At 35.3% G+C, this 27,958-nt stretch overlaps 1 protein-coding gene across 1 annotated transcript; it reads left to right on the top strand.

The window, feature by feature from the left end:
• The first annotated feature begins 125 nt into the window (after positions 1-125).
• On the top strand, positions 126-27,836 carry LOC127661601 (palmitoyltransferase ZDHHC7). Its single transcript, XM_052152368.1, has 8 exons — positions 126-271; positions 2,872-2,948; positions 4,998-5,291; positions 6,210-6,334; positions 7,931-8,027; positions 8,372-8,453; positions 12,424-12,554; positions 22,060-27,836. The coding sequence occupies exons 3-8, from the start codon at positions 5,004-5,006 to the stop codon at positions 22,237-22,239; spliced, it is 903 nt and encodes a 300-aa protein (XP_052008328.1). The 5' UTR covers positions 126-271; positions 2,872-2,948; positions 4,998-5,003; the 3' UTR covers positions 22,240-27,836.
• The last annotated feature ends 122 nt before the right edge of the window (positions 27,837-27,958 follow it).

Here is a 27,958-nt window from a genome sequence, read left to right as displayed (position 1 = left end):
TCAAATTAAATGCCTCCCTTGAACACTGCAGTTCTCATTATCCGCCGATAGGTGTCAGAGATGAGGCGGCGTGTGCGCGGGCCTGTCACTCATCAGACAGCAGAAGCAGCAGAAATGATCGCACTGGAGCCCGGAAGTGTGTGTGATCCTCAGCATTATTTCACACCAATGAAACCATTTAAACAGCTTGAGAAATTAAAGAATATATTTACATCGCTTTATTCCTTATCCGAGAATTAAACCCGGTGGATAAAGATTGATTTTGGAGGCGGTAAGTGAGAGAATACGCTACTGATCTCGATAGAAAGTAAATAATGAGCATGTCTGTGTAGCTCCGATTTATCAGCTGCTTTTAACTGTGTTGTGCAGAATTCATGAACATATCAGAATAATGACAGACTTTATTACTAAAATATGAGTTATAATTAAAGCAGGTGGAGTATTGAATAATCAGACGGGACATTAGACTGAAAGAGAGATAAACAAATAGATCAATGTGTTATTATGAAGTTTGCAATGCAATTTACAAAATAACAACAAAGCGTCAGTATTTACAAAACAGATTTGATTTATTGTCTATTGTTGTTATTTTAAGCTGTTTGTTTTTCAAACAAATCAATGTAATCAAAGCGCATTTTCTTAGAGCAGGCCATTGACTCTGATGTGTTTTTGTGATTGTTTGTAATGTTTATTATATACAGATTTTTACTATGTCAATAAAGATTTTTGAATCTTTACATTTTCACTCATCATAGATAATTCAGTGAATTACTGCTGTCTGGTGTAAAACTTTTGGGGTTTTGCTAGTTTAACCCTGAATTTCTGATCTGTCTCCGGAGAAGAAAGTGAAATCGAGGTTGTTGTTGTTGTTGTCTTTTTTATTATAATTTTTATTTACTTTTTAAATCAGTTGATGGGCAGCTAAATAAACCTGTGCTTATATTTACAGATAACTATCTTTATTTAGGATGTTAAACGTGGCTTATGAATGACTTGAGAAACCTTCAAAGAGACCTTACCTGATTCTAAATAATGCAAAAATAAAAGAAAAAGTTTTGTATAATTTTAAAATTAAAATATTTTGCTTCCTTGAAATTGGGGGTGGGTGATATAAGCAAACATTTCTATTGCAATATTCTTGAATTTTTGGTAGACATGATATATATCACGATATCCTTTTTTAATGGAAAGTTATGCGGAAACGTTTGAAAATTAAAGACATTTATTTAAAAGTAAATTATGTAAAGTATAATGCAAGTATTCTCATCCAAGACTGTGAGTAAAAAAAAAAAAAGTCACCCTTTAATTAAAACAAAATCAAGCAAAAATAACTAATGATGGATACAAATAATATTACAATTATGATATAATGATTGTTTGTAGTGTAACCTCTGATTGGTATTGCACATGCACTTCTTACGATGCAGCGGCATTGCTACACCCACTGAACCTTCTTTACACCTTAAAGTATTAATATGTACCCTTTAGAAACGGATAAGGACCAATAATTATTATTTATAAAAAAATGTTTGCCACATGTTCAGTTTACTTAATTAAAATTAACTAAAGCAACACAATTGTATAACATTTTGTCACAACTTCATTTAATTGCGTTCAATCCGTTTAAATTTGTAAAATGTAAGTTATCTTAATCCATTTGGGTTGGGACTACATGAATACTTTTTGCTTGCAGATTCAATAAGGAGAGTAAATGTTAAAATTAAGTGTTATTTGATGTGTTTTTGTGCAAGATGAATAGAAATGAGGGTAATTGTTTGTGTTAAATGTTGAGTTTTCAGTGTTACCGTTATGGTGAAGAGTGGAGCTTTACTTGTTAAAACATAAAACAATTAAAAATATAAATTTTAGTTATATTGACACATCTAGTTTTGTTGGGTTTTCCCATTCAATTAGGTTCTTTCTACACAAAGTGTTGGTTTGGAGATTACCTAGTAATTTTAAGTTGAGAAAACTCATTTCAAACAAGTTGAACCACTGTACACAATTCATCAAGTTCAGTCAAAGAGCTATTTTTTTGAGTGAATAGATTATGATTGACAATTGACTGCAGAACAGACCACAAAAGGGCACGATAGTCAGAAAAGGACAGCCCTGTGTTCATGAGTTCAAGAGTAGAGGTAGACCGATATATCGGTTTACCAATTAATCCGTGCCAGTAGTTGCTATTGTTATCTGCAAAAATCTATGCCTAGTTGCAGATTGCAGTTTTTTCACAATTTCAAAATAAGAGTCCCCAGTGTTTTTCAGGCTTGTTTATACTTAAAAGCCCCGCGTTATGCACCAAATTAGGGCTGGGCAAAAAAATATGCCGATAGTTACTTTTTGGAACTATCGGTTATCGGGGAAAAAATCTATGCCGATAGTTTTTCGCCATTTCAAAATAAGTGTCCCCGTGTGTTTCGGGCTTGTTTATACTTTAAAGTTGCGCGATTATGCACCAAATCTAAAAAAAATTCTGGTTAGATTAGATTAGTCAGATTTCTGCATCTGGGATTGTATTCATTTTGGACTCTCTCTCTTTGCCTGGCATAGAAAAGAAAGAATACGATTTTTTTTTTGACAGTTTATAAATTGATTTTAAAAACTATAGGCCAAATAGTCTGTTATCGGCCTTTCCCAAGACCTTAGTTATTGGTATCGGTAAAATCCACTATCGGACGAACTCTATTCAAGAGTTAACAGTATATTTAAATGTTATTAGTTACAGAGGGAATGAAGCTGATTACATGACTGGATATATGACCACACAAACAGCTGTTTCATTCTGCAATGCCCTGATTACTGACATACTTTCCTTTCTGGCTGTGTGTATAATCACTTTCAACATGACTCTCTTTCTCTGTCTCTCAGGCTTCAGGCTGTGGATGCCTTTGAGTTCAATCCCAACTGGGTCTGAGAGGATGTCATTGTGAGGGACGCTCTGTGTGGTGAGTCATGTGTCACTTGAACAAACCCCTAACGTTCAAAGAACGTCAGGCATGAATGATACCTCAAATTGTGTGGCTTATTGAGGACAGGTGCTCATTGAAGAACGTTTTTACTTTTCTAAGTGATTTATGATTTTCACCTGAGCGATGCTAAGCAAGCAAAAAAAAAGCTTTTAGCAACATTGCCAATGATGACCACTGAAAAAGTTGTTGTCAGAGAAGAAAATGCATGCAGTTTGTGTGTTTACTGTGCAGATTATCTAATCAGTTCATTTCAGAGCGTTGGATTTTTTTCAATCCGATTCCCAAAGTTCTGCAAAGCAATGAATGCACATTCGCTTCTTTTAGAGGCCACTGTGTCAGTTTTTGGCATTGACCATACACATCTCTCTCTGGGCTGTTTGGTCTTTGTTTGCTGAAGGATTTGCATTTCAAAAGTTTCTATGTAAATGAGATGCTGAGTTTCAGCTCAAGCCAACTAGTTTCACTAGCAAGACAAAAAATACAGATTGGCAGCTCTGTTCTGGTGAGTGTCGAAAATGTTTAACAGCTCAGTGTTTCTGTTTTAAAGGACAGACCAAGTGTATTAACCTCCTGAGACCCGAGCGTGACTGCTGTGTGCATTTTCTATTTCCCTTCTTTATTTGTAACTAGTAGCACCTAATAAACAAGCAAAACAAAACAAGAACGATTCTAGAGCAAACAGTTTTTCTAAAAATGACGGTCCACATATGTGGACAGCGGGACTATTTTAAATGATACCAAGCTATATGTCTGATTTTTTTTTTTTTTTTCATCTAATTGTTTATTATGTTTCCAGAAATGTTGGTTATTCATGTTTTTGAGATGTTTCAGACATTGGATCAGATATTAGCATAATTAATTCTGATTCAAAGTAATGTCCAGCATCATCCAATCACAGCCAACCATGTTAAAATAAAATGTTACATTATAAAATTCTGAATATATGTACTGATTATCACTGTCCCATGTATGACAAACATGTTGAGTGATCCAAACATCATCTGCAGCCTGAAACTGAACTTTTGGTCAGATTTGACCGAATCTCCGAATGATTCGAAATGCATTCTGATCCTTATTTTCCTCCTAACACCATATAACGCCTCTGAAAGCAAACATTTTTAGCTTTTGGATGAACTCATTGATTCTCAATGTGAAAATACACAGTGAATAGAAGAGTGCATTTACCAATGTTAACGAATAGAACCGTATTGAACAGTGATAACAAAATAAAATACAACAAAATATGTATTAAAATAAAGCAAAATTACCCACAGATGTGTTACTGTTGAAAGTTATCCAAAATAACATGTTTTTTCAACTTTAGAGGGAATAATGTCCCAAAATCCATGTATGTGGACATCATGTTTATCAGCGCAATGATGCGTGAAAAATTTATACATTTGATAAAATGGCATATCAAACAAAACTACAGATGCTACTCTTACACCCAAACAGGTTTCAATGAAAAAGCTTAAAGAAGTTTCTTAGCAGAGGCACTTATATTGGCACTGCGCCCGTAGAAGTGCTTCACGGAAATCAACGTCATGTTATCTTCATGTGACTCGGTGCGCCATAAGTTTAACCCTTAAATGGTAGTCTAGAGTGCTGTGAACTGTTTTCAGTCAGTCTAAATTCATTAAAATTATTCTTTGTGTATAGCGAAGCCAAAATACAACATCCATGTGGATGCGGGATTGCACAAAGTTAAAGCAAGTGTATTATTCCTAATGCCAAAGTAACTCTAAAGTCGGAGAAAGTTTTTACACTTTTCGAGGAAATCAACCTACACATGGTTTACTGTACATATTAAGCTGAGGTAGGAGAAAATATTTAAACTTTGAAAAAGTTACACACTTCAGATTTACACCTCATTTAGGTAGGAAAGTACAATAGACAACAGTACACAATGTGAAGCATATTGATTCTCGTTTACTCTAAGCTAGAAAAGGACATGTGTATGTATGTGAATCAGCTTTAAATCTGTCAGGAATGGTAGTGCAGTGTGAGCCATGTCTGTCTCTGCAGGAGAGAATGCAGTCTTCAGGGCACCGGTTGAGGGATGTGGAGCAGCACCAGCCTCTGCTCAACGGAGGAGAGGAGGAGGTGGCATCCGGACGCGTCTGGTTCATCCAGGATAGCTGTGGAATGGTGTGCGCCTTCGTGACCTGGTTTCTGGTGATGTACGCAGAATTTGTGGTGAATTTTGTCATGCTGCTCCCCTCCAAAAGCTTCTGGTACTCTCTCATCAACGGCGTGGCGTTTAACTTTCTGGCTGTGTTGGCGTTGACGTCACACCTGCGAACCATGCTGACAGATCCGGTAGGAAAGAGTCCTGTGGGATATTTTGGCACATATTTTCTGTTTTACCTGCTATAATCTGCCAATATTGTTTGCTTTGAAATTGCTTTCATAGTTCAGGTAGATTAAACATGATATTTGATTCTTTAATTGTGTGTTATTGGGGCTCAGAATGTGATGTGTGCTATTAACTATTGTCTGCATATGTTTTAATTTTGGTTTTAATTATGGAAATATTCTGGGTTCAATACATGTTAAGCTCAATCAACAGCATTTGCGGCATAATGTTGATTACCACAAAAAAATATTTTGACTCATCCCTCCTTTAAAAAAGCATATATGGAGGTTACAGTGTGACACTTACAATGGAAGTGAATGGGGGCCAAAGTTTTGAGGGTTTAAAGGTTGAAATGTGAAGCTAATAATTTAATATAAGTGCTTACATTAATTCTTCTGTTAAAACTCACGTATAATTTGAGCTGTAAAATTGTTTAAATCATAATTTTTACAGTCATTTTTGAATTTTGGGTTTGTTGACATTACATAGTCACAGCAGTGAAGTTCTAAAAATTGCTAAAACCTTAAACGGTAAAGGTAGGTAAGCGATTTTATCACACTAAAATCATGTTAACACTCATAGTGTTACTCATACTTTTGAAATACTTTTGAAACGGTGAGTATTTTAAAGTTTACAGATTGGCCCCCATTCACTTCCATTGTAAGTGCCTCACTTGAACCCAGATTTGTGCTTTTTTTTTTTTAAGAAAAGGAGGGTTGAGTCAAAATATTTTTTTGTGGTACTCAACGTTATGCAAAAAATGCTGTTGATTGAGCTTAACTTATATTGAAACCGGAAAATTCCTTTAATTCACATTTTACAATTGCTTTCGCATACGTCCACAATCCGCTTATTGACGTAAAGTATAATGTGTTCATCAGGGAGCTGTTCCCAAAGGTAATGCCACTAAAGAATACATGGAAAGTCTGCAGCTGAAGCCTGGAGAGGTGATCTACAAATGTCCAAAATGCTGCAGCATTAAACCAGAGCGAGCACACCACTGCAGGTAAGTCAAACACATGATTTATAACTCATAGTGTTGCAAAGCAGGAGGGAACTGAGGCCAGATTCACAGAAATCTACTTAAGAATAATTTTTTAGAATGTCCTTAATATAAATTATAGGAAGTTCTAAAGAAGGTATCTGGCTATAAACGATGACTGTTTAAATAATTTTTTTGAACTCTTTAGGCCTATACAATGCAAGTCAATGGATACCAAAACTTTGAAGCTCCAAAAAGCTCATAAAAGTGGCATAAAAGTATTCCATACAACTCCAGTGGTTTGATATATAGAGTGGCCTCAGTTTACCAAGATCTCAAATAACGGGTGCTATTTGCTTGTGCATTCTATGAAATTGTGTGTGCGCGTCGTGGGCGTTTTGCGGGTGATTTACTAAGCACAATCGCGTAAATAACTACACGTGCAATTATGTTGGACATACCCTTCAAAAGGAGGCTTTTGCATGTTGTACTTGTACCATATGCAATTACAGTACAGCTCTCACTAAATACCATTTTATTTTTTATTCAATATGGCATTTATATGTTTATTTATTAGATTGTATTATATCTTCATAAAATCTCTGCTATTGACACCCTTCACAATGAAATTGTCATAATTCACAAAGGAAATACAATATTATATGCACGTAAAGCCATCGCACCATTTATGTATACTTAAATGAAATCTGTATTTTAAACCGCTCTTATCTTGATCATGGCAAAGTTAGCTGCGCACGAGAGAGCAAGGGAAGCTGCACAGTAACCTACAGAATTTGCACTCCCTGCTCGTTTCACAGGATCAAGACAAAACCTGTTCGGCATACAGGTGCGTATCGGCCTGCCTACTGGAAAGAACCACCACTTAAAATATTTCGCAATATTTTGGCAGTTAAAAACAATGTTTAAATCGTTAAATTACGACATGATTTGTTAGTAGGCTTATGACGTTATCAGTTAAGATATCGAGATTTAAAATAATCGAATAAAACCGTTTCTTCATGAGTATTAATTTAATTTCACATTTATGTGTCAATAAAAAGGTCGTTATTATCTGTTCTCAAAGTCTCAGTTTTGTCACTATGAACGCATGATGTACAGTGCAAATCAGATTAATACCTGCCTTTCATTCGTATTTCACTATGCTCCCGTAGTTTCCCATTCTGAAATTATTTTCATGCTTTATAAATCACTTTTGCGGGTGCAATTTGATTCATTTGCATCTAGACCGCCCTTTGTTATGCGCATCTGAAATACGCAATCTTTAAAAGACACAGACCTTTTATTAGAGTGCTATCAAGTTTGCAAACCTTTAGTAAATCGGGGCCAATATGTCGATGCAATCACTTTGGGTGTTAAGCAGATTAATATATATTTCAGTCCTTTTTATTTACTGTAAATCTCCACTTTCACTCTCACTTTCAGAATGTGAAAGTGGAGATATATAGTAACAATTTTTTTTAAAATATTGATCCGTTTCTCACCCAGTTCAGACATTTGCATTTAGAGGAACTGTCTACATGGCTAGTTATGATTCGGTTTTATAGCTATTATGATCCCTCACTGAACAAGTGTCACTTCTCCGTGTATCTTGTGTCCTAGTATCTGTAAGAGATGTATCAGGAAGATGGATCATCACTGTCCCTGGGTCAACAATTGTGTGGGCGAGAACAATCAGAGATTCTTTGTCCTCTTTACTGTAAGTATTTCCGTATTGTAGTATTTCATTCTGGAATTGCTGAGCTGTTTGTGGCTCAGTTGTCTGGAAAGGCTTTCTAGGCGTTTTGCTACGATTCCAGAGGCTGCTCAAAACTCTGCTGTGAAACGAAGAGCCATTGCACCGTTTTCAATTCATATGACCCAAATCGTTGTCAAGTGACAGATTATTTACTTTAGCCTTGGCTAGAAGATGGTAAAAATTACAATTTATAGCTTTAAGGAACACAACCAGCAACATTTTTCCCCAATTATTGTTTCTGAATTAGACTAGATTTAATAGAATATGTGGATTTAACAAGCTTTTTCTTGTGATTTCCTCCTCAGATGTACATAGCCTCCATCTCTTTGCATGCACTCTGTCTTAGCGGTTTCCACTTCTTCACCTGTGTTAAAGTTCAGTGGAATGGTGAGTAATAGACATTTGAGACTTACACTCCAGTATTGGAGGAGAGATGATATCATCTCAATAAAGGTCAAAAGCAAGACTGTGCTGAGTCATTGTAGCGTTTCACACAAGGCACTTTGTGCTCAAGAAAGCATTTTTAAACAGCAACATTTCTGATTTGTTCACACTAACATGTATAGAGACAGTCAATGAATGTGTTTACATTCACACTGATGTCTAACACCGGTTATACTTAATAAACCAACAATGTATAAGGTCATGTTAAAGCCAGAGGGGCTGTTCACACAGTATTTGCGTCCATATGTGCTGTTTTATAGTTAATTTTATAGTTAATTATAGCTAGACTGCCATTTTTGACCATTGTGCCATATCTTGCTGTTTTGTTTTAGTGTCTCGTGTAGGAGTGCCACATTTTTAGATGGTGTGGCAAGTTAGAAAGAACTTAAACTTTAAAAATGCGTCTTCAGATATGCTGCGTCCAGCAATTTTAGTACTAAAACAGGTTCTTTTGTAGAGGAAAGGTCATAAACAGTTAAATAAATGCCCCACTGGTGCACCATTTTGCCCATTACCCCTTTTGCGTTGCATGTTAACACCTTTACCAGCATTCTGGTGGCTTATTCAATGTTTGCATGTCTTTTAAATGTTTTGACTTGGGGGTGGGCGATATGACCAAAATGTTGTATCTCGATACCATAAAAACCAGTCCATGTTTCTTAAATTCTCTCAGTCTTATGTGAAGCCCTGCCCACACTGTGTTCTGTATTTACATATTGCGATATACAAAATATAGCAAAATTGACGCTTTATATCTCTGCCGTGAAATATATCGTCATATCGCCCAGCCCTATTTTGACGTCAACTTGAGAAAAACCTCAGAATTCTGGATGTACTGCAGTTTGTTTATTGTTTTAGTCAGTAGGCCAGAAATGAGGGCATTACAATATTCAAGTCTAGAATTAATAAAGGCGTGAAGAAGAGTTTCTGCATCTTTGGTGCTAAGAATGGGGCGGAGTTGCGCAATGTAATGTAGACGATTGAAAGCAGTTTTTGTGAGAGAGGAGATGTGAGCGTTGAAAGAGAGTCTGGGATCAATGATAATGCCAAGATTACAATCAATAGCGGAGGGTCTGACCAGGACACCATTAATATCAACCAACTTATCAGGGAGACGTGATAAAACACTTGGAGACCCAACTATCATCAGTTCAATCAGTTTTATCAATGTTGCATTTTATAAAGTTACTGATCATCCATGAGATGATGTCTTTAATACATTCAGAGAGGGAACTTGTGGGAAATGGGGCAGTGTGCTTAGAGCTGATATAAAGTTGAGAGTCATCAGCATAGCAGTAAAAGTTGAGGCCATGAGGGCGAATAACATAACCTTAAGGAAGCATATAGGTGATGAAGAGCAAAGGACCAAGGACAGAACCCTGGGGGACACCTTGAGAAACTGGAACAGAATTTGATTTATACTGACGATTAGATATGTAGTGTTGGCGGCCAGAGAGGTAAGAGATTAACCAGGACAGAGCAGTGCCTGAGATGCCAGTTGCAGAGAGCCTAGCGATAAGTATGCAATGAGAGATAGTGTCAAAGGCAGAACTGGTGTCTAAAAGGACCAGGAAAGTGATGCTCCAGAGTCCGCAGCCATCAGTAGATCATTAACAGCTTTGATGAGTGCCGTCTCAGTGCTGTGTAGAGGACGAAAACCAGATTGAAAAGAGTCAGAGATTGTGTGTGGCCAAATAGGATGGAAGCTGAGATGCAACCACATTCTCCATAACTTTAGACAAAAATGGTCTCTGAACAGAGATTCCCATTTCAACATCAAACATGATACATACCATAACAACTCAAATACTTATACAAAGACCTACAAATATAAACTTGGGAAATAAAAGCAAATGCAAAGATAAAATTGGCCTCATATGCCATAATAAATACCACTTACAAAGTTCAAAATTATTCAAAGGTCAAAGTAAATAAATAAGTCTTTTGGCCAGTTTTGAAAGCATCAATACACGATGCTGATTTTATATATGGGGCAAATCATTCCATAGTCTAGGGGCTGCCACTGAAAAAGCATGATTGCCATTGCACTTCTAGCGGGACCACGTAACTAAGACACAACTGGTCAGTAGAGTGCAGGAATCTTTGGGAGTGAGGAGGGATGATAAAGTCTCTTATATACAGTGGTGCCAATCCACGTTGGGCTATAAAAACAAACCTTAACACCTTATATTGGATTCTAAACTTCACCGGAAGCCAGTGAAGAGCTGCCAAAACAGGTGTTATATGGTCCCTCTTCCTGGTATTAGTTAAAATTCTCGCTGTGGCTTTCTGCACAAGCTGGAGGTGAGAAACCGAGGCTTGACTAATATCTAAATATAAGGCAATACAATTGTCCAAACGGGTAGAAATATAAGCATGCAAATCTCCAACAGAGAGGATAGATTATAGCTTAGAAATAGATCTTGTGGCACTTCAAAAAACCTTTTCACATCAGCATTTATCTGATGATTAAATCGAAGCTCAGAGTCAAAAATAACTCTTCGAATTCTTCAAACGTGATTGCATGTTTCTAGATGAAGGGTTAGGAACGAAAACTGTCTGTCGTATTCTTATCACGGTGATTCTGACCAAAAACAATAAACTCTGTCTTATCCTCATTTAATTGGAGGAAGTTATTCGCCAACCAAACTTTGACCTCAAACAAACTATTATAAAAAAGTGTAATAGATGTATAATCATCATGCTTTAAGGGTAGGTACAGTTGTAGGTCATCAGCATAAAAATGATAACAGATTACATTTTTTTTAAAACATTTTTATTAACCCCAGAGGCAGCATATATAATGAAAATAAAACCGGACCAAGGATTGAACCTTGTGGAACCCCAGGACATAGTGACAGATGATAAACAGTTCCCAATCCAGATCAAACAAGTTTTATCCTGCAAGGATGAAGAAAACCACTTAAGGGTCAAGCCCTTAATACCTACATAATCCCTAATATGTTTTATCAAAATAGTATGGTTTATAGTGTCAAGTATTGCACTCAAATCCAATAACATTAGTGCCACATACTTTCCTGAATCAGGAACTGCATGTTTAAAATCTACTGGAACAACGCCATATGCTAGACTGCTATTTATAATAGATAAAATACTAGGACAAATAGAGTGTCCACTCCTCTTTAAAAGTTACGACGTGAGAACAACTGTAAAATAAGGTCTTTAAAACAATGTGAAGTGGTTTTAAATTCAACTACAGCACTCCCTGATGGTGAGATGCTAGATCTTATGAGAGCAACTGAAAAAATCTTTAAAAAACAAATCTGTAGAAGGATCTGAGAAGATAGTGATAACCGGATTAAGCACCTTATTTATAGTAGAAAACAAGATTCTCTGATTATTGCTATTTTGTGAAATAATTCCATAGAAATATGAGGATCTGGCCACCTTAAGAGCTTTTTGATAATTTAATAAACATTCTTTAAAAATATCATAGGATATCTATAATTAATCTTTCAGCCATTTATGCTTTCCTACATTCCTTTCTAAGATTCCGTGTAGTATTATTTATCCACGGTTGGGTGTTTATTTTGGGACTCTTCGGTTTATAGGGAGCCACTGAATCAAGAATCTCAGAGATAATTCCTCAGGTCCTGTAGAGGGTGAGGTAGGGGACTCAATAGGGAAGTTATAAGCGCATTATTGTGCATGCAAACACATTCATTGCTTACTATATATCAGTTTACGAGAATTACTTTTAGAATTGTATCATAGATGGAAACTGAAGACTTTTGTCAACTTCACTAAGAATCTACTGTATATCATGCTTTTTAATGCTTGAATTTGTAATCGAATTCCTCTTGCAAAGCTCTTGGGCTTCAGAATACAGTTTTGTCAAGAGTGTCTATTGACTGATGAGATTGTATTCTGTTTTCCTTCTCTCTGTTTTTAGAGTGCAGTGATTTCTCTCCACCTGTGGCAGTGATGCTGATGATATTCCTCTGTCTTGAAGCACTGCTGTTTCTCACCTTCACCGCTGTCATGTTCGGCACTCAGATTCACTCCATATGTAACGATGAGACGGTGAGTTCACATACACAAACCTCCAGAAATCATCTGACCCCTTTTGCAGTGGTTATCTCTGATGGTTCTGGAGTTTTAGATTTGTATTTGGTCTAAATCAGGGATGATATACCTGGAGCAGCTGTGGCTCAGGTGGTAGAGTCGGCCGCTTATCGCAGAGTTGGTGGTTCGATTCCCGGCCCACACAACTCCAAATGCCGAAGTGTCATTGGCAAGACACTGAACCCCAAGTTGCTCCTGTAGTGGTTTCTAGTGCCAATTTTGTGAAAAATCACTCAACATCTTTGGGGTTTTGATTTCAGAAGAATAGACTTTATTATCACACAATAAAGCCGAGTTGCCTACCGTGAAACCACAGTAACAACAACTGAAGCATCTCTGGGTTTGGTTTCACTTAAATACACCTCCTCAAACAAGGTGTGGCTTACATGCATTATCTATCATGCTCTTCATTGACTCTGGTCTTGACCATATTAAGAAGTAAGAGAACCACCTTTGGAAGAGATCAATTCTCCCACCAGTCATGAGAGCCCCCCCAAGTAATGCTATTTATGTTTTTGCACACACCGTCAAATAGTCACACATATGTTGAGCACAAATTCCATCAGTCCACAGGCCTTTACACACAGTAAACTGCATGTTTGCCCGTCAGACATAACTGTGGTACAAATCAACAATGTTTTCATTGATTACTCCTGATTAACTTGATAAAAATATACTACATATTCCCTCCTCTGTGACTTTCTATAGTCACAAATTAACATATTTAAGCATGTATGTGCTCCTGATTTGGTCTTGTTTTTGGTTGTCACAGTTATGTAGAGTGTAATAAACAAAATATTCATCCTAATTTTAAGATTTCTTGCTTGTAGTGTAGATGTCTTCAACCCAGATACTTTGCGCATCGTAGAGGGTCACCCTTTGGGGAGAGGTTAACCAGCACTTACACCCAAGGCGTGGTTCTTCATATCTTCTTATATATTCATTGAAGGAATCAACTTCCTCCCAATTTTTGGTCTTTCTGTCCATTCAGGGTAGTTGCCATTGCCTTGGGCCATTCACATCTATCAAAGTCATCTGCTTTACTGTTGCTTGAATCCAAAATTATTTTTATCAATGATCACACACAACAGACTCTTATTCCTTCCACAATGTTATTATCCAGATATGATATTAATTTTAGTTAATTGTTCACCCCATTTCTTTTGGCAATCAGGGCATGCTAATTTTTAGTCACCACCATGTTTTCTTTTTTCCATTATTATTAAAATGTACATGAGTTCAATAACAGCATAAACAAAAAATAATTTTCCAATCCTAATTCTTCATCATGCAAACAATCCCAGGTTTGCTTAATACTTCTTTAAAAATTTTAGGCACTTCTTGTATGTAACGGTTCTCAAAGCTTTACCTCCAAAATCAATCTATAATTGATCTTCTACACAGGGTGTGATCCCCTGATAACACAGTGATAGAATGCTTGCTATTCATCACTGTGATAAAATATTTTAATAAAGCGGTTATTAAGACACAGTCGGGTTGAGTGGAACTCACAACTTCTGGCAGGTTTCTTCTAGACCTCCCTTTTGATGCTTCTTTCCTAATAGCATCCATCCACTTCCTTAAACCCAGTTCACCCTTCTTGGGCATGTTTCCAGGGCGGTGGCGCCCTGTCTTAGGCAGCTCTCATTTTGCAATTGGAGAGTCTTTACCCGTCATTGGGTCGTCACCGCTTGCCACTGGAGAATTTTACCCATCATTGGGTCATCATCTCTTGTCTCTGGTCTCGGTACCGCTCAGTCTTATTATCTAATCTTTAATAATCTGGTATCAGCAAACAGCTATTTTCCCTTGATTCAGGGAGCATCACCTGAGAACCGTCACAGCCAATGGAGCATCTACAACAGCTCAAACATTGAGACAGTACAAAACCTGGTTAAATTCACAAAGCATTATTCAAAGTTCAACAATCTATTGAAATTGTCCAAATGAAAAGTAAAATGCAACAATTGAACTCATTTATAGTTCACTAATTTCCATTCAAGTTGTTATGTTTTTTCCTTTAGCAAAGGTCACAAAAGACCTTGTCTCTTGGTGAAGACTGACCATCAGAACAAATCAAAATACATGATCGCCTCTGTCAAGCTTCTAAGATGCTTAATTTAAATCATCACTTTAATTTAATAATTTCTAAGTAGTTTTAGAACCCACATTTATTCTTCCAGATGTACATTCAACCAAATCTCTTATCTTTAGTATGAGCACTTCACTTCAAATTGCCCTCTGAATATAACAAATCTTTAATCATGATGAGGAAAGCTGCTTGAACCTTTCCTTCATATTACTGTATCGAACATTATTGTCAAATCACATCATTTTCCATATAAAAGAAAATCAAAAGAAAATAAAACAATTTAGTGATATGGTTTTAGCCCACTTAAAAACTTAAACTGAGAGCGAGAGGGAAAGAATTTTGAGGGAGAGATTGCACTCCTTCACACTGTTGTTACAGTTATTCCTTTTTTCTTTCTTAGAAAATCACAATAACACATTTATGTAATTCTACAACAGAGAATAGTGATAAATGTAATTTAATAAAATGATATAATCAAATATATTTTATTATATTATCTGCTTTCAACCTTTGCCATTGTAAACCATCTTCAAGAAAACTTCTAGAATTTCTACTTCTCTTATCCCTTCCCTCCACATGCAATAAAAATAATGCGCATTTGTATTCAGACCATTGAGAAATTTAAGTTTTCGTGTTAAATTAATAAACTTCCTTATGATTACTGTCTCCCTTTTCTTACTCTTTCTCAGGAGAAGGAACTGTCATTATGTCAAATAAACCAACATAAATCACCTTTTTAAATTAACAGAAAATAAATTAAAGATTTTAAACAAAATAAAATAGTAAAGTGGCACATTGAAAGTTCAGACAAATATCTTGTGTTTTGCAATAATTGATCAGTAAAATACATTATGTCCTTTGAATTTCTTACAATTCTCATTTTTTATATCCTAATGTTATCATCATTTAATAATATGATTTTTCAGTTATTATCGTCTTATACTTATCAGCATTTCATGATCAATTATTCAGTTAAATAGCAGAGACAGATGTCACTGTGCATAAACTGTATACCTCTAAAATTGTATTTTCATGGATTTAACTCAAAATAAAAATAGCTTACTAGAAATAGTCACTTAATTAACTCCTTGCAGCACTGATTAATCTTTTTCTTTAAAGTGAGGGTAGTCTTTGGAAAATTTAGGGGAGTAAACAATCCAATATGTTACTCTTACTTTGCCACTAAGTTTTAATATTTAACCTTCACATCAACAAATTCGCAATTATATGCTGGATTTAAATTTAGACCCTCAGAACAATTTAGACATGGATATTGCACCCATGGATGGCAGTTGGAGAATCAAACATCCAATTAGTCATATATGACTGAAATCAACTTATTAAGAGAAATTTGAATCCACAATTGAATTGTCAATTTAGTAATGATTACCAGCATTCATGATAGTAGGAGGGCCAGTCATATAACCGGCCACATACTGTATTTCTTAGTCTTAATTCCTTTTCTCCGAACTGTTTCCTGTAACATAAGCTTCTTCAATAAATCACCTGGCTCAGCAATCTGCAGTGGTGAGAGACTGGTTCCAGAATGAGTTATTGAAATGACTTACACAATGCTGACAACAGAGAGAGTAAAACATAGTTAGCATCAATTTCACACAGAATAGACACATGAACATCAAATTATTTATGATATTCAATTTAATCTTAATGTTTCTCCATGGGTTTCACCTAATATCAATCTCCAGTTTTTCTTTAGTATTACCAATATTTTTTCAATCAAATTCACCACATATTGGGACTTATTTCAATTCTATCTGGCATGACTGGTCATAGAACAAACCCAAGAAACAACTTCTCTAAGCAAATTTGAAACGTAGAGAACATGAAATGATTTAAATTATTCTTAAATTTATTTTCTTTAATTCTAGTCTTAGTGACCACTTTCAGTGTACCCATGATCAACCAATGCCTACACTGTATATATAAAACAAGAAATAAAATAAAAATATCTAATCTTAAAAGAATCTGCTATCTCTTTTTTCTAAATTCGGGGGCCCCCTGTGTTTGACTAGAGACATTATGAGAGACACCGGATTTAACCTCTCTGTTCACTATCAGGTCTCACTCAATCTCTCCAGTCAGACATTCCCTAGCAAAAATAAAATAAACACTATCTGTCTTATTTTTGTTGGTTGATCAAGTTTACACCAATAAAGTTGCACACACATGTACATTGTTCTCCAGACATATTTAAACACATCAAAAATAAAACATATAATCCTGGGTTTTTAAATGTATATATCAAGACATTATAGTTTAATTTAATATTGTTAAAAATGTTATTCTCTCATATTGGACTAGACAGAACATAAAACAGACACATGAATGTGAAATTTTCACATTTAAGATTTATTTTTCATATTCCAATTTTAAAATCCTTCTTTTTAATCTCCCTTTACCATTTTCTGTGGCTTTGATAACTACTGGCCTCACTACGAGAAGTACCATCCACATTCTATCTAAAATATTTGGAGCTGACCTTTGGGAGCTGACCTTTAGGGTCACATAGGGAGGTATTTTTAAAAAGGACCCTGTCATTTTACCCTCCTCTGCATCCCTCAGCTTTTTCTCAGTGAATTTTAAACTTACTGGACATAGCTTTTACTTTATTCTTTTTATTTTTCCTGTTTATTACTTTTCCTGTTTTTAGTTTTTACTCTTATATTTTTATTTATTGATTTTTTTAACCTTTTAAGCTAAATGTCTTTCTTAATCAATTTCCTTATCTTCTTCTAATATATGAATTATTATACCCCATACATGAATACATTTCCTATATGTTTGTCAATTTACCTTTAGGATCAGTCTTCATCTAGATCTTAGTTTTTATTTCTCCACTGGTTCTTTCTTCATTTTTACTTGGCATATAAAAATGAGAAATTATTTTAGCACCCTTAATTTAGATAAATCAATACACTTAGAGAATAAATGAATCTCTTGTTTTTTTAAATGTATTTCCTTATACACTAATCTTCAACGGCAATATTTTGAAACAAATTTCCCAATTTCTTTCACCTTTACTTTTTAATACACAAAGTTCATTCAAGTCACTTTATTATTTATTTATTTCGCTTTCTCATTTCTTTGAGATTTTACACAGTGGACTTCTAGATTTTACTCTTTCCCCTGGAGTTTTACCTTATGTAATATAACAACACTTATCTTAACTACAACCTTTGTTTAAATTCCAATTACTTAGTTGACTTCAGTTAAATGCAATACACTGGACTCAAAGCTTTAATTCTTATTCTTATTATTTTATTTTTCTCCTAGCTTTTTTTTTTTTTTTTTGATTTTTCAAACTGATTTTAATTACTTACAGTTGTTTCATTTTTTTATTTCAATTTCAAATGTTTTATTGTTACTTGTCCCTGTGCTTTAAAGGCTAAACTTTAAGCACAGATATCTCTTTTGACATCACAAATTCTCTATATGAAGTTCACTTGTCTTCTGTGAATAAATAGTTTGGAAGCTCAGTATATTTTTACCGTCCGCTGCCAGCTGCTAGTTCTAAAAAAAAACCTCACAGCTCAGATTTTAGTTTTCTATGTGTTACCTAAGGAAATTTCCTTCCACAGTTTTATGAGACAGCTTTCATTTCCAACATTCATTCAACATATAAATGACAAACTTTCGTTATTGGACAGCTTTTCTCCATTCATCTTGTCTCTTATTTATTTATTAGGCTCATAAAACATCCACTCTGTGTTCCTTTTATTGTTTAAGGATTCATCAGACATCTCAATCCCTGTACTAGGTTTATATTTGTATTCAGTCATACACTTCCATACACGCACTTTCAAACACAGACTCAATTACATTCACAACCACTGAAATGTCACACTTAGTACACACACTAGGCCTTTATAAACACAGAGCTCACAATAACACAAAATAATTCTAGAACGCAACTATTCTACCACTCCTCTTGAGTGACCCGTTCCTACAGGATTTATAAACATAAAACAATTAACAAAAATTTACTGTTATCCATCAAGGCCCACTTAACAGTAGAAAACAATTAACAACAATTTTACTGTTATCCATCAAGGCCCACTTAACAGTAGAAAACAATTAATTACATGCAATTATTTCTTCTGGAATCAAAACCCTTTATTTATTCTTATTTTCCTTTTTTTTTTATTATTAGTTTAGAAGAGCTTTTTGAGCGTTCTTACCACCACAGGCAAACTGGCAAGTAACACAAACGTTTATAAGCAAAATATGCTTACCTCTTAATGGTGGCCACCGTGTTTGTGTTCGCCTTCCCAGCCAGCCCGCGATGTAACGACTCTGCTCTCTTCTGTCCCTGTTCGGGCGCCAATTGTAGTGGTTTCTAGTGCCAATTTTGTGAAAAATCACTCAACATCTTTGGGGTTTTGATTTCAGACTTTATTATCACACAATAAAGCCGAGTTGCCTACCGTGAAACCACAGTAACAACAACTGAAGCATCTCTGGGTTTGGTTTCACTTAAATACACCTCCTCAAACAAGGTGTGGCTTACATGCGTTATCTATCATGCTCTTCATTGACTCTGGTCTTGACCATATTAAGAAGTAAAAGAACCACCTTTGGAAGAGATCAATTCTCCCACCAGTCATGAGAGCCCCCCCAAGTAATGCTATTTATGTTTTTGCACACACCGTCAAATAGTCACACATTTGTTGAGCACAAATTCCATCAGTCCACAGGCCTTTACACACAGTAAACTGCATGTTTGCCCGTCAGACATAACTGTGGTACAAATCAACAATGTTTTCATTGATTACTCCTGATTAACTTGATAAAAATATACTACACTCCCAACTTGGCAATGGCTAGCCGCCATTGGTGTGTGTGTGTGTGTGTGTGTGTGTGTGTGTGTGTGTGTGTGTGTGAGAATGGGTGATTGGGACACAGTGTAAAGCGCTTTGGTAACCTCTAAGGTTTAAAAAAGGCGCTATATAAGTGCAGACCATTTACCATACAGTCAGCTGGTCATAATCGCAAAATAAACCCCAAACAGGGTGATTTCCCCCGTCATAAAGCAGAGGGGTCTTGTTCCACCCTGAAAGTGTTTATTTTGTAACAATGAACTGCTGATTGGACATCATCCCACTTATTACAAGAATATGTATTTTTATGTAACAAGAAAGAGACTGTGAAATGACACGTGAGACGCATACCACCAAAGCTACAGTATGTAGGAAAATGGTTTCCTGAGACAGTCAATTATACAGTTTTGTGGTCATTATAGAGAAATGTTTGACTGCTGAAAGCTGCAATTGACCAATTAGAATCAAGTATTCCAGAGAGCAATATTATAAATATATGCATGTTTCTTCAGCTTCTGGCACTTTTAGCACTGTGGATTCTAGAAAATAAAGTCTCGCTAAAAATAATGTTCACACACTCACTAGATTGTTTAATTTGTCTACCAACAGTGTGTGTACATGCATCACAGGAGATAGGCCTGCTCGATTATGGCAAAAATCATAATCAAGATCATTTTGGTCAATATTGAGATCACGATTATTTAACACAATTACTCATTGACTTTGGAAACATTTGGAAGCATTTATTGAACTTTTATTCTTTTAAACAGTGGATTTCCTTGAACTTGAAATGTAAACTGCACTGGGTAGGGGAGCTATTCACTTTGAAAAGCGGTATTCAAAGCACTTTACACTGCGTCTCATTCACCCATTCATACACCAATGATGGTAGAGCTGCCATGCAAGGCGCTAGCCTGCCATTGGGAACAACTTTGGGTTCATTGTCTTGCCCAAGGACACTTCGGCATGTGGAGTCGTGTGCGCCAACCCTGGGATTAGTAGCCGACCCGCTCTACCACCTTTTAGACATCCCTCTCTGTGTTCACATGAATACCTCACCAAGACGAGCATTTTGGCAGAATTTCGAAATGTATTTGACCATTCAGGTGTGCATTAGTGCGAGCATGTTCAGCACACACATACGCCGCCTGTCAATCAAACAGTGCACAGCTGTAACAACTGTAACTACATCGCTAGTGGCTTATAAAATTACTTTCAACAGCATAATATGGAATTTCTAGTAAGTGACACAGGCCTAGGCTATCACAAATATAGCTGGTTATTTTTTTCGTTATTGACGTTTTAATCCTACACACTCTCGGGCAAAATCGTAAGGATTTAAACAACATATCTTAAATTTGTCTAATTTGTATGGTGTTATACGATTGCATTCGTATACATTTGTACAACTTTCACTACAGCGAGTGACGTCGCTAATATTAATAAGCATGTCCTTAACGCCTCGTGCGTCAAACTCACGTTTACTTGCGCATTAGACATCCGGCATTTGCACGTGATGAAATCATACAAATTCATACGAACGAACTCGTACGAAATCATAGGAAATAGCCAACTCGTAAAATACGTACAAATTTTCATGGGACTGGGATGTTTTAATCTGTCTGATTGTCTTGTTGGGTAAGTAAAATTCTCTTTCACTTGCCCCTTCAAAAATCCACTTGTCCTGGAGAAGCGTTAATGTCGAACCCCGATTAAATATTGTATTCAGCGTTCTCCGATAACAATCTGCAGTAGAGCTCCTGAAGTAAATATACGTTGTTTTAAAGGAGTTTTAGATATTATTTTGGAAAACAAGCCAAAAACATATTTTGTTCCAGTGTATAATGGGCAAAGACTACACTCTCTCACCTTTTATGTTCACTTCGATCCATCTTTAACTCACAAAAAACAAACGTTCTCTTCTTAATAGAGCTGCGTTTCAACGATTTTCTTCATGATAAGATACACACAGTGAATGTGACGCATCTATTAAAATTTACTACGTCGCGAGCCATCACGTTATAATCTAGCTGCTGCAAATGCGTACGAGTGACGAGTGTTCCCGCGCCAGAATGTGCATCAGCCGGGAGAAGATTAAATCTCTTCCCCGGTCACTTCACGCAACTCATAGATGCGGTGCTGACCGCACAGAGAAATGCTGATTTTGCACATTATTTTCATAACCCGCTTCCTTAATATTTGAACTTTAATAAAGAGTAAAAAAAGTTTAAGAAACACCCATGTAAATGCTGTAAAGTCCCACAAAGAATCTACACCCACCAAACTCCCAAACGAAAACTTTGCAGATTACAGAAGAATTTAAATGCATGATATTCAACAATTCTTCACACCCCATAACCCTTTCATTTGTTTTAAATGAAATATTTATCAATTTAAAGCGACAGAAAAGAGATGTGCATGTTTACATACAATGATACATTATTCCTCTGAATTTGAATGAACTGTACTTGGTTTCTATGAACATGCAGACCATATTAACCATAACTTTGCATTTCCTGTTTGAGCTGCACAGGAAATCGAGCGGTTAAAGAATGAAAAGCCCACATGGGAGCGGCGAGTGCGATGGGAAGGGATGAAGGCTGTTTTCGGCAGCCCACCCTCTCTGCTGTGGTTCAATCCTTTTGCTGGACTCCGCCTCCAGCACCTGCTGATGGTCCGTGCTTGGAAGGGCGGGGCCGAGTTCTCTGTTTGAAGAAGAATGCTGTCTATACTGGCATGACCGTCTACTTTCATGCCTATAACCCTCTCACACAAGACATGAGACTTCTACCTTAATGCTGGTGCAGGTTTGGAGGTACTGCAATGAAAACCTAATAATAACTGATGTCGCCCCTGGAACAAAGAGGCTACGACTCGATACAGCCCGTCTGTGTCCACATTATTACCTCGTAAAGCAGATCACAATTGTTATGCTCGTTTTGTCTTCATGAATGATCACACTCATGGGTTTGATTTATTTTTAAGTGCACAATCTTTTTTTTTTGTTTTAGTTTTTTTTAGCAAAACAAACTTTATGGAAATGTAAACGTTGAAATATTTGAAGGGGGTCTATATCCGTTATTTAGCCTAAAGTAGTTGCAACTTGCTATTTAAATAGAGCTCCTGTGTGACAAATATCACGTTTAATTCGGTTAACAAGCAGTGATTATTTAAACAAAAACAGATCATTAACTAAACTGAAATTTGTAGAGGAATGTGTGTTGCCAAAAACAGTTCTTGGGTGAGTTTCATGAAAAAGTCCGGCTCATATTTCAGCCCAGAATCTAAAGAAAAAATAAGACATTATATTAACAAAGAAAACAAAACCTATTTTTAGGACGCTTAGGATTGTTTTCATTGTGATATGTTCAACGCATTAAAAATATTTACGCAATGAATCGCATGCCCACGGACCATTCCTGGAAGATTCCTGAGAAATGCAAGCTTGTAGTACCACCTGTTTAATCCAGAGGGCAGTAATTGAAATTTCAGCTGTATGAGCAACACACAGTTTATACAGTGAACAACCATCCAGCAGCAACAAAACAAACATGCGTTACGTTCTTGCGTTCAAAACACTTGATGGAGCGCAAATGCGAACTAAATGATCTCAAGATGTGTTTAAGGAGTATTAAACTATATTTAACTTGACACAGTGACCTAAACATTTTAAGTTTATGATGCAACACACCCGAGACGCTACACAAGCATGTCTGACGCAGGTGTAGATTGACGGGCTCTTAAACAAGCCCTCATAATAAATCTCCAACTGATTGATAAAGTCACTTGTGACATGGATTGCTGTGAACTGTGTGCCAATGATCGACTTATGATCAATAATATGGTAGTAAACAATACATTGTATTCTAAAGCCGCTTTTTTTATCGTCTTATCAATGATTAACTCTTCTGCCACAAGAATGTAATGCATTTTAAGTATCTGAATATTTATATATATATTCTATACATATCTATATGTATATATATATTTCAAGCTTTCTTCAGCAGAACACAAATGAAGAATAAAAAAAGTTCAGAATAAAAGTCCATATGACTCCAGTGGTTTAATGTATCCAGAAGTGATTTGATAGGTGTTTGTGAGAAACAGATCAATATTTAAGTAAATTTTTACTATAAATTATCCCTGCTCAGTCAACCTTCAATTTATCTTTCACATTCTTCATGCGTACTCCCCCTACTGGGCAGGAAGAATAATTTCTTGCAAAAAAGGACTTCAATATTGATCTGTTTCTCACCCACACCTATCATAACACTTCTGAAGACATAGATTCAACCACTGGAGGCTTATGAATTACTTTTATGCTGCCTTTATGTGCTTTTTTGAGCTTCAAAGTTCTGGTCACCATTCACTTGCATTGTATGGACCTACAGAGCTGAAATATTCTCTAACATTCATTTGTGTTCAGCAGAAGAATGTTAGTCACACATCTGGGATGGCGTGAGAGTGAGTAAATGATGAGAGAATTTTCATTTTTGGGTGAACTCTCCCTTTAATGAGAGTGAGACATTTTGGCGAGAAAATGAGTTAATGCACACAATCTTAATGGTCCTAAAAATACAAAATACATTACAAAATGCTAGTCATAAATAAATAAATAAACAATGCAAAATATAATTTCTTATTTTTGTCTTTTGAGTTTGGGGTTAAATTCAACCCGGGCATGTCTTTGGTAAATTCACCCTCTTAGGTGTTAAGAGTTTGCAGCTAGTTTTGGCTGACTTCATCTTATCTTTAGCACATAACCTCAATAATGAAGTCATTTTAAAATCATATTGTCTTCATATTGTAGAGAGAGTTATAGCCTCATTCCGTAATCTGGAAATTAATGCCATGTTCTGTGAGATAAAGACAAATCAAACTTTGATAAACATGAAGGATGTCCTTTGTGCACATGAAGCCCAAAGGTACTGAGCCAGGAACTCTTAATTAACATGTAGCTTATAAATGAAACACAATGCAGTGAAATGAGGTGATACGCAGGCACGTTACTCTGTATATCCCTCCAAACTTAGACCCGTGAGCTCATTATTAGAGAATAAATGATGCTGCACATTCAGAGGCTGACTATCATGTTTTGTTTTATGCTGTTTCTTGTGACTGCTTTTATATGTGACCAATTATTTTCAAAGCTGGGACTCGTTTGGCAGGGTTGACACGACACGTGTAGAGTTGCATCGATCGCACTGTGTGAATCTCACGAAGCCAGTCAAGAACATGTGCAGGTCATATTTCACCATAAATTCAAAAGAAAACAAATCAAAGAAATTTTTATGCATTAAGATAATTGAGTGTAGTTTTAGAACTAAGAACGTTTTTGCATTGTGACATCATTTTCAAGACAAGCACATTTACCAACCGAAATTCTCTTTAATGCAGCGTGCAATAAATTATTACAATTTTTTATCTGATAATCAATTTGTCCTATTTTGTCGCAAATAAAAATGTATAAATTATAAATGTGAGTTCAAACAGGATGATTTGCATTGCTGTATTACTAATTAGTTAATCAGAATAATCATTTAGAATAATGAAAATGGCAAAAACAAAAATTCAAATGAAATTTTAAATTTTTTTGCTTTGATTTGGGGGTCAAATATGAAAATGTTCTTGATATGTTTTAGAGATCCACCCTACTAACTGGTTTGATTAAACTATTTTTTTATTCCCAATCAGTACATTTTAGTAATAAATTGACATAGAAGAAAAATAATATCAGTGCATGAGAATTAAATCACTTGAGTACGTGCAAGCACGAGCGAGTGAGTGTTACGTTAACAATGCTGGTTGTCGTGTAGTTTTAAGCATTGATTTAAATGTCTGATGACCGTCATCCTTGTATAATGGCCAGTCAAAACAACCCCAACTGTGTGTTCAACACCAATAACCAAATATGACTAAAGATAAACAGAAATGGAAAGTCTGAGCCAGTACCGACAATTGATATTTCCATAAATCTAATAAAACTGCATAACTGGAAAGACTGTGTCCCAATTTGACGTATGACTCTGCCATAAATATCAGTATAATTCCAGCATTTTATTTATATTAAAGTTATTTTTGTGTGCCAATTTTATTATCTATTCTTACAACTGGCATTGAAAACCCTTATTATACACATTCCCTAAAGATATCTTATCATTACGAGGGTTGTGGCGTATAACTGGCTTTTTATACCGTATGATGGAACTCTGAACTGGAATGACGGAGTAATTTATTATATTTCATGAAATGTTTTGTGAGCATTTTTCTGTAAAGGGAATGTGTACTAAATGCAGTACCTGAAGATTATGTTTAGAATTTGATAAGAGAAGACTTGCCTTTTATCAGCACATCCTTAAGATTGTATCTCATGCTTTTTGTACGTTGGTTTAAATGGGTAGAAGAGGGACAATTATGTTATTTGCATCAGATCTGTTTTGCAATATGTACTACTACTACTACCACAGTATTCGCCTGACCTCAACTCTTGTTTATAAAATACACTTAAGACTTGTAATTCTAGATATTACTTGACTGTAAAAACTTAGGGAAATGTTTTTTTTTTTTTTTTTTACCATTTATTACCACGAAGAGCCTCAAAAGAATGATATTAGTGCAGGTTATTTTAAATCCCTTGAACTTCCAACAAATGATAATCCCATGATCAGTGTGGTGCCTGTAGCTATCATTTTACCAACAGAAGTTCATCTGGAATATTTGTTTCCACATTTCCACAATGTAATTCTACAGGGTTCACTCACTAGGATGTGGGTTATTGATCTAAATATAGCTTCAAGCTCACTATATCTGTGTCTGAAGTTGGCATGGGAACAGGGTTTGCAGCCGGAAAGCAAAGATTATAAAACTATGTCTGTAATAAATAGTGTAAACCAATATTATTTAGATACTTTCATGAAGTGTCATACATGTATGATGTTCTTTTACATAATAAAGTCATTAGATTGGAAAGCTTCTGAAGGCTTGTTTATAAATCTCGGCTGTCTGATATGAAATAAAATGGTGTGAAGATAGTTTTATTGAATACAGCACAACAGTATCACTTGTTCTTTGCATTATACGGTCAGTGTTTTTGGTGATGTATTATTTGACAACACAAATCACTTGTTGATTATAAAATTGAAATGCAACATCCACAACTGTTCCATCATTTGATAGAGATTATACTCGCAAAGAACAATTTATAGGCGATGATGCATTTTAGAGCCGAGCATATCTAGCAAAAAACGATCACAATAAAAATGTCTTTGAAGTTTCGAGATTTAAAAATCCATGATTTGGACAGAAAATCACCCAAAAAAACTTTTTTTTAAATAATCCTCGCAAACACATTTATTAAACACTACGAAACTGACTGGTTTTGGTTTGTTCTGCACTCAAAAAATATTCGGCAACACTGAAGCCCATATTTATAATGCATTAGTAATGTCTCATAACACACCTTATAATATGTTATAACTTCAGTTATAATACATTATAATACTTACCTATTCATAGTTATACTTCAGAGTATAATGCATTATAACACAAGCAACATCAAAGTTATGATGCATGATATACTGTATATTTGTAATATATAAATATTAGGTATGCTTTAAGTAAAGTGACAGAAGCAATGTCGTCTTATAAACATCTATAAGATCATTTAAAGTGGTTCTAAGACATAAACATTACACATGTTGATCAGACATGTAGCCAATCTTCTTGGGTGTAAACACAAATAAATACATTAATTCATAATTAAATTAAACTGATTCTATACTGGACTCTATTCAATAAACTTGAATGTTTGTGCATCTTATTTGGAGACTTATTTTATTATTGTATTGTATTTACAAGTCTATGTTATGGCTGTTTATATGAAGATATTGCTTTTGTAACTTTACTTAAAGCAGGCAAATACCACTTATAATATGATTATAAAGCCAGTTTACACTATACAGCACTTTATGATTAACTTTATTCACTTCTGCTGCATTCAAATTGGATGTTGCTTGTGTTATAATGCATTATAATCTAAAGTAAACTATGAAGGTGATACTATAGGGGATGTCTTACTGTATATTGCATTATAACTGTAGTTATAATTATTTATGAGAAGTTATATCTTATTATAAGGTGTATTATGAGACATTATTAATGCAGTTTAATGCCTTTACAATGCATTAAAAATATGGGGTTTATAGAAAGTGTTACCAAATAATGTATACTATTTCCAAGATTTACAAATTAAAATTTCATAACCAATTTCCATCATATTACGTTCTGCAATTTTTTACGAAATTAAATCAATACATAAAATATTTATGTTTTTGTAATTCTATTTTGTTAAAGATTTCTCAGTTTATTTTGATGGAATTTTGTTATGAAATTTAAATGTATAAATCTTAAAACTATATTTTTGAGTGTGTTTA

This window comes from Xyrauchen texanus, chromosome 21 (genome assembly GCF_025860055.1).
Source record: "Xyrauchen texanus isolate HMW12.3.18 chromosome 21, RBS_HiC_50CHRs, whole genome shotgun sequence".
Lineage (NCBI taxonomy): Eukaryota > Metazoa > Chordata > Actinopteri > Cypriniformes > Catostomidae > Xyrauchen > Xyrauchen texanus.
This window is presented reverse-complemented; position numbering and strand designations above follow the sequence as displayed.

Bases quoted from the DNA above. Each gene is read 5' to 3' on its own strand.
- LOC127661601 (XM_052152368.1), top strand. From the start codon at position 5,004: ATGCAGTCTTCAGGGCACCGGTTGAGGGATGTGGAGCAGCACCAGCCT. The intron at 5,292-6,209 runs GTAGGAAAGAGT...TGTGTTCATCAG, and splicing joins GAACCATGCTGACAGATCCG to GGAGCTGTTCCCAAAGGTAA. The intron at 12,555-22,059 runs GTGAGTTCACAT...TGAGCTGCACAG, and splicing joins CCATATGTAACGATGAGACG to GAAATCGAGCGGTTAAAGAA.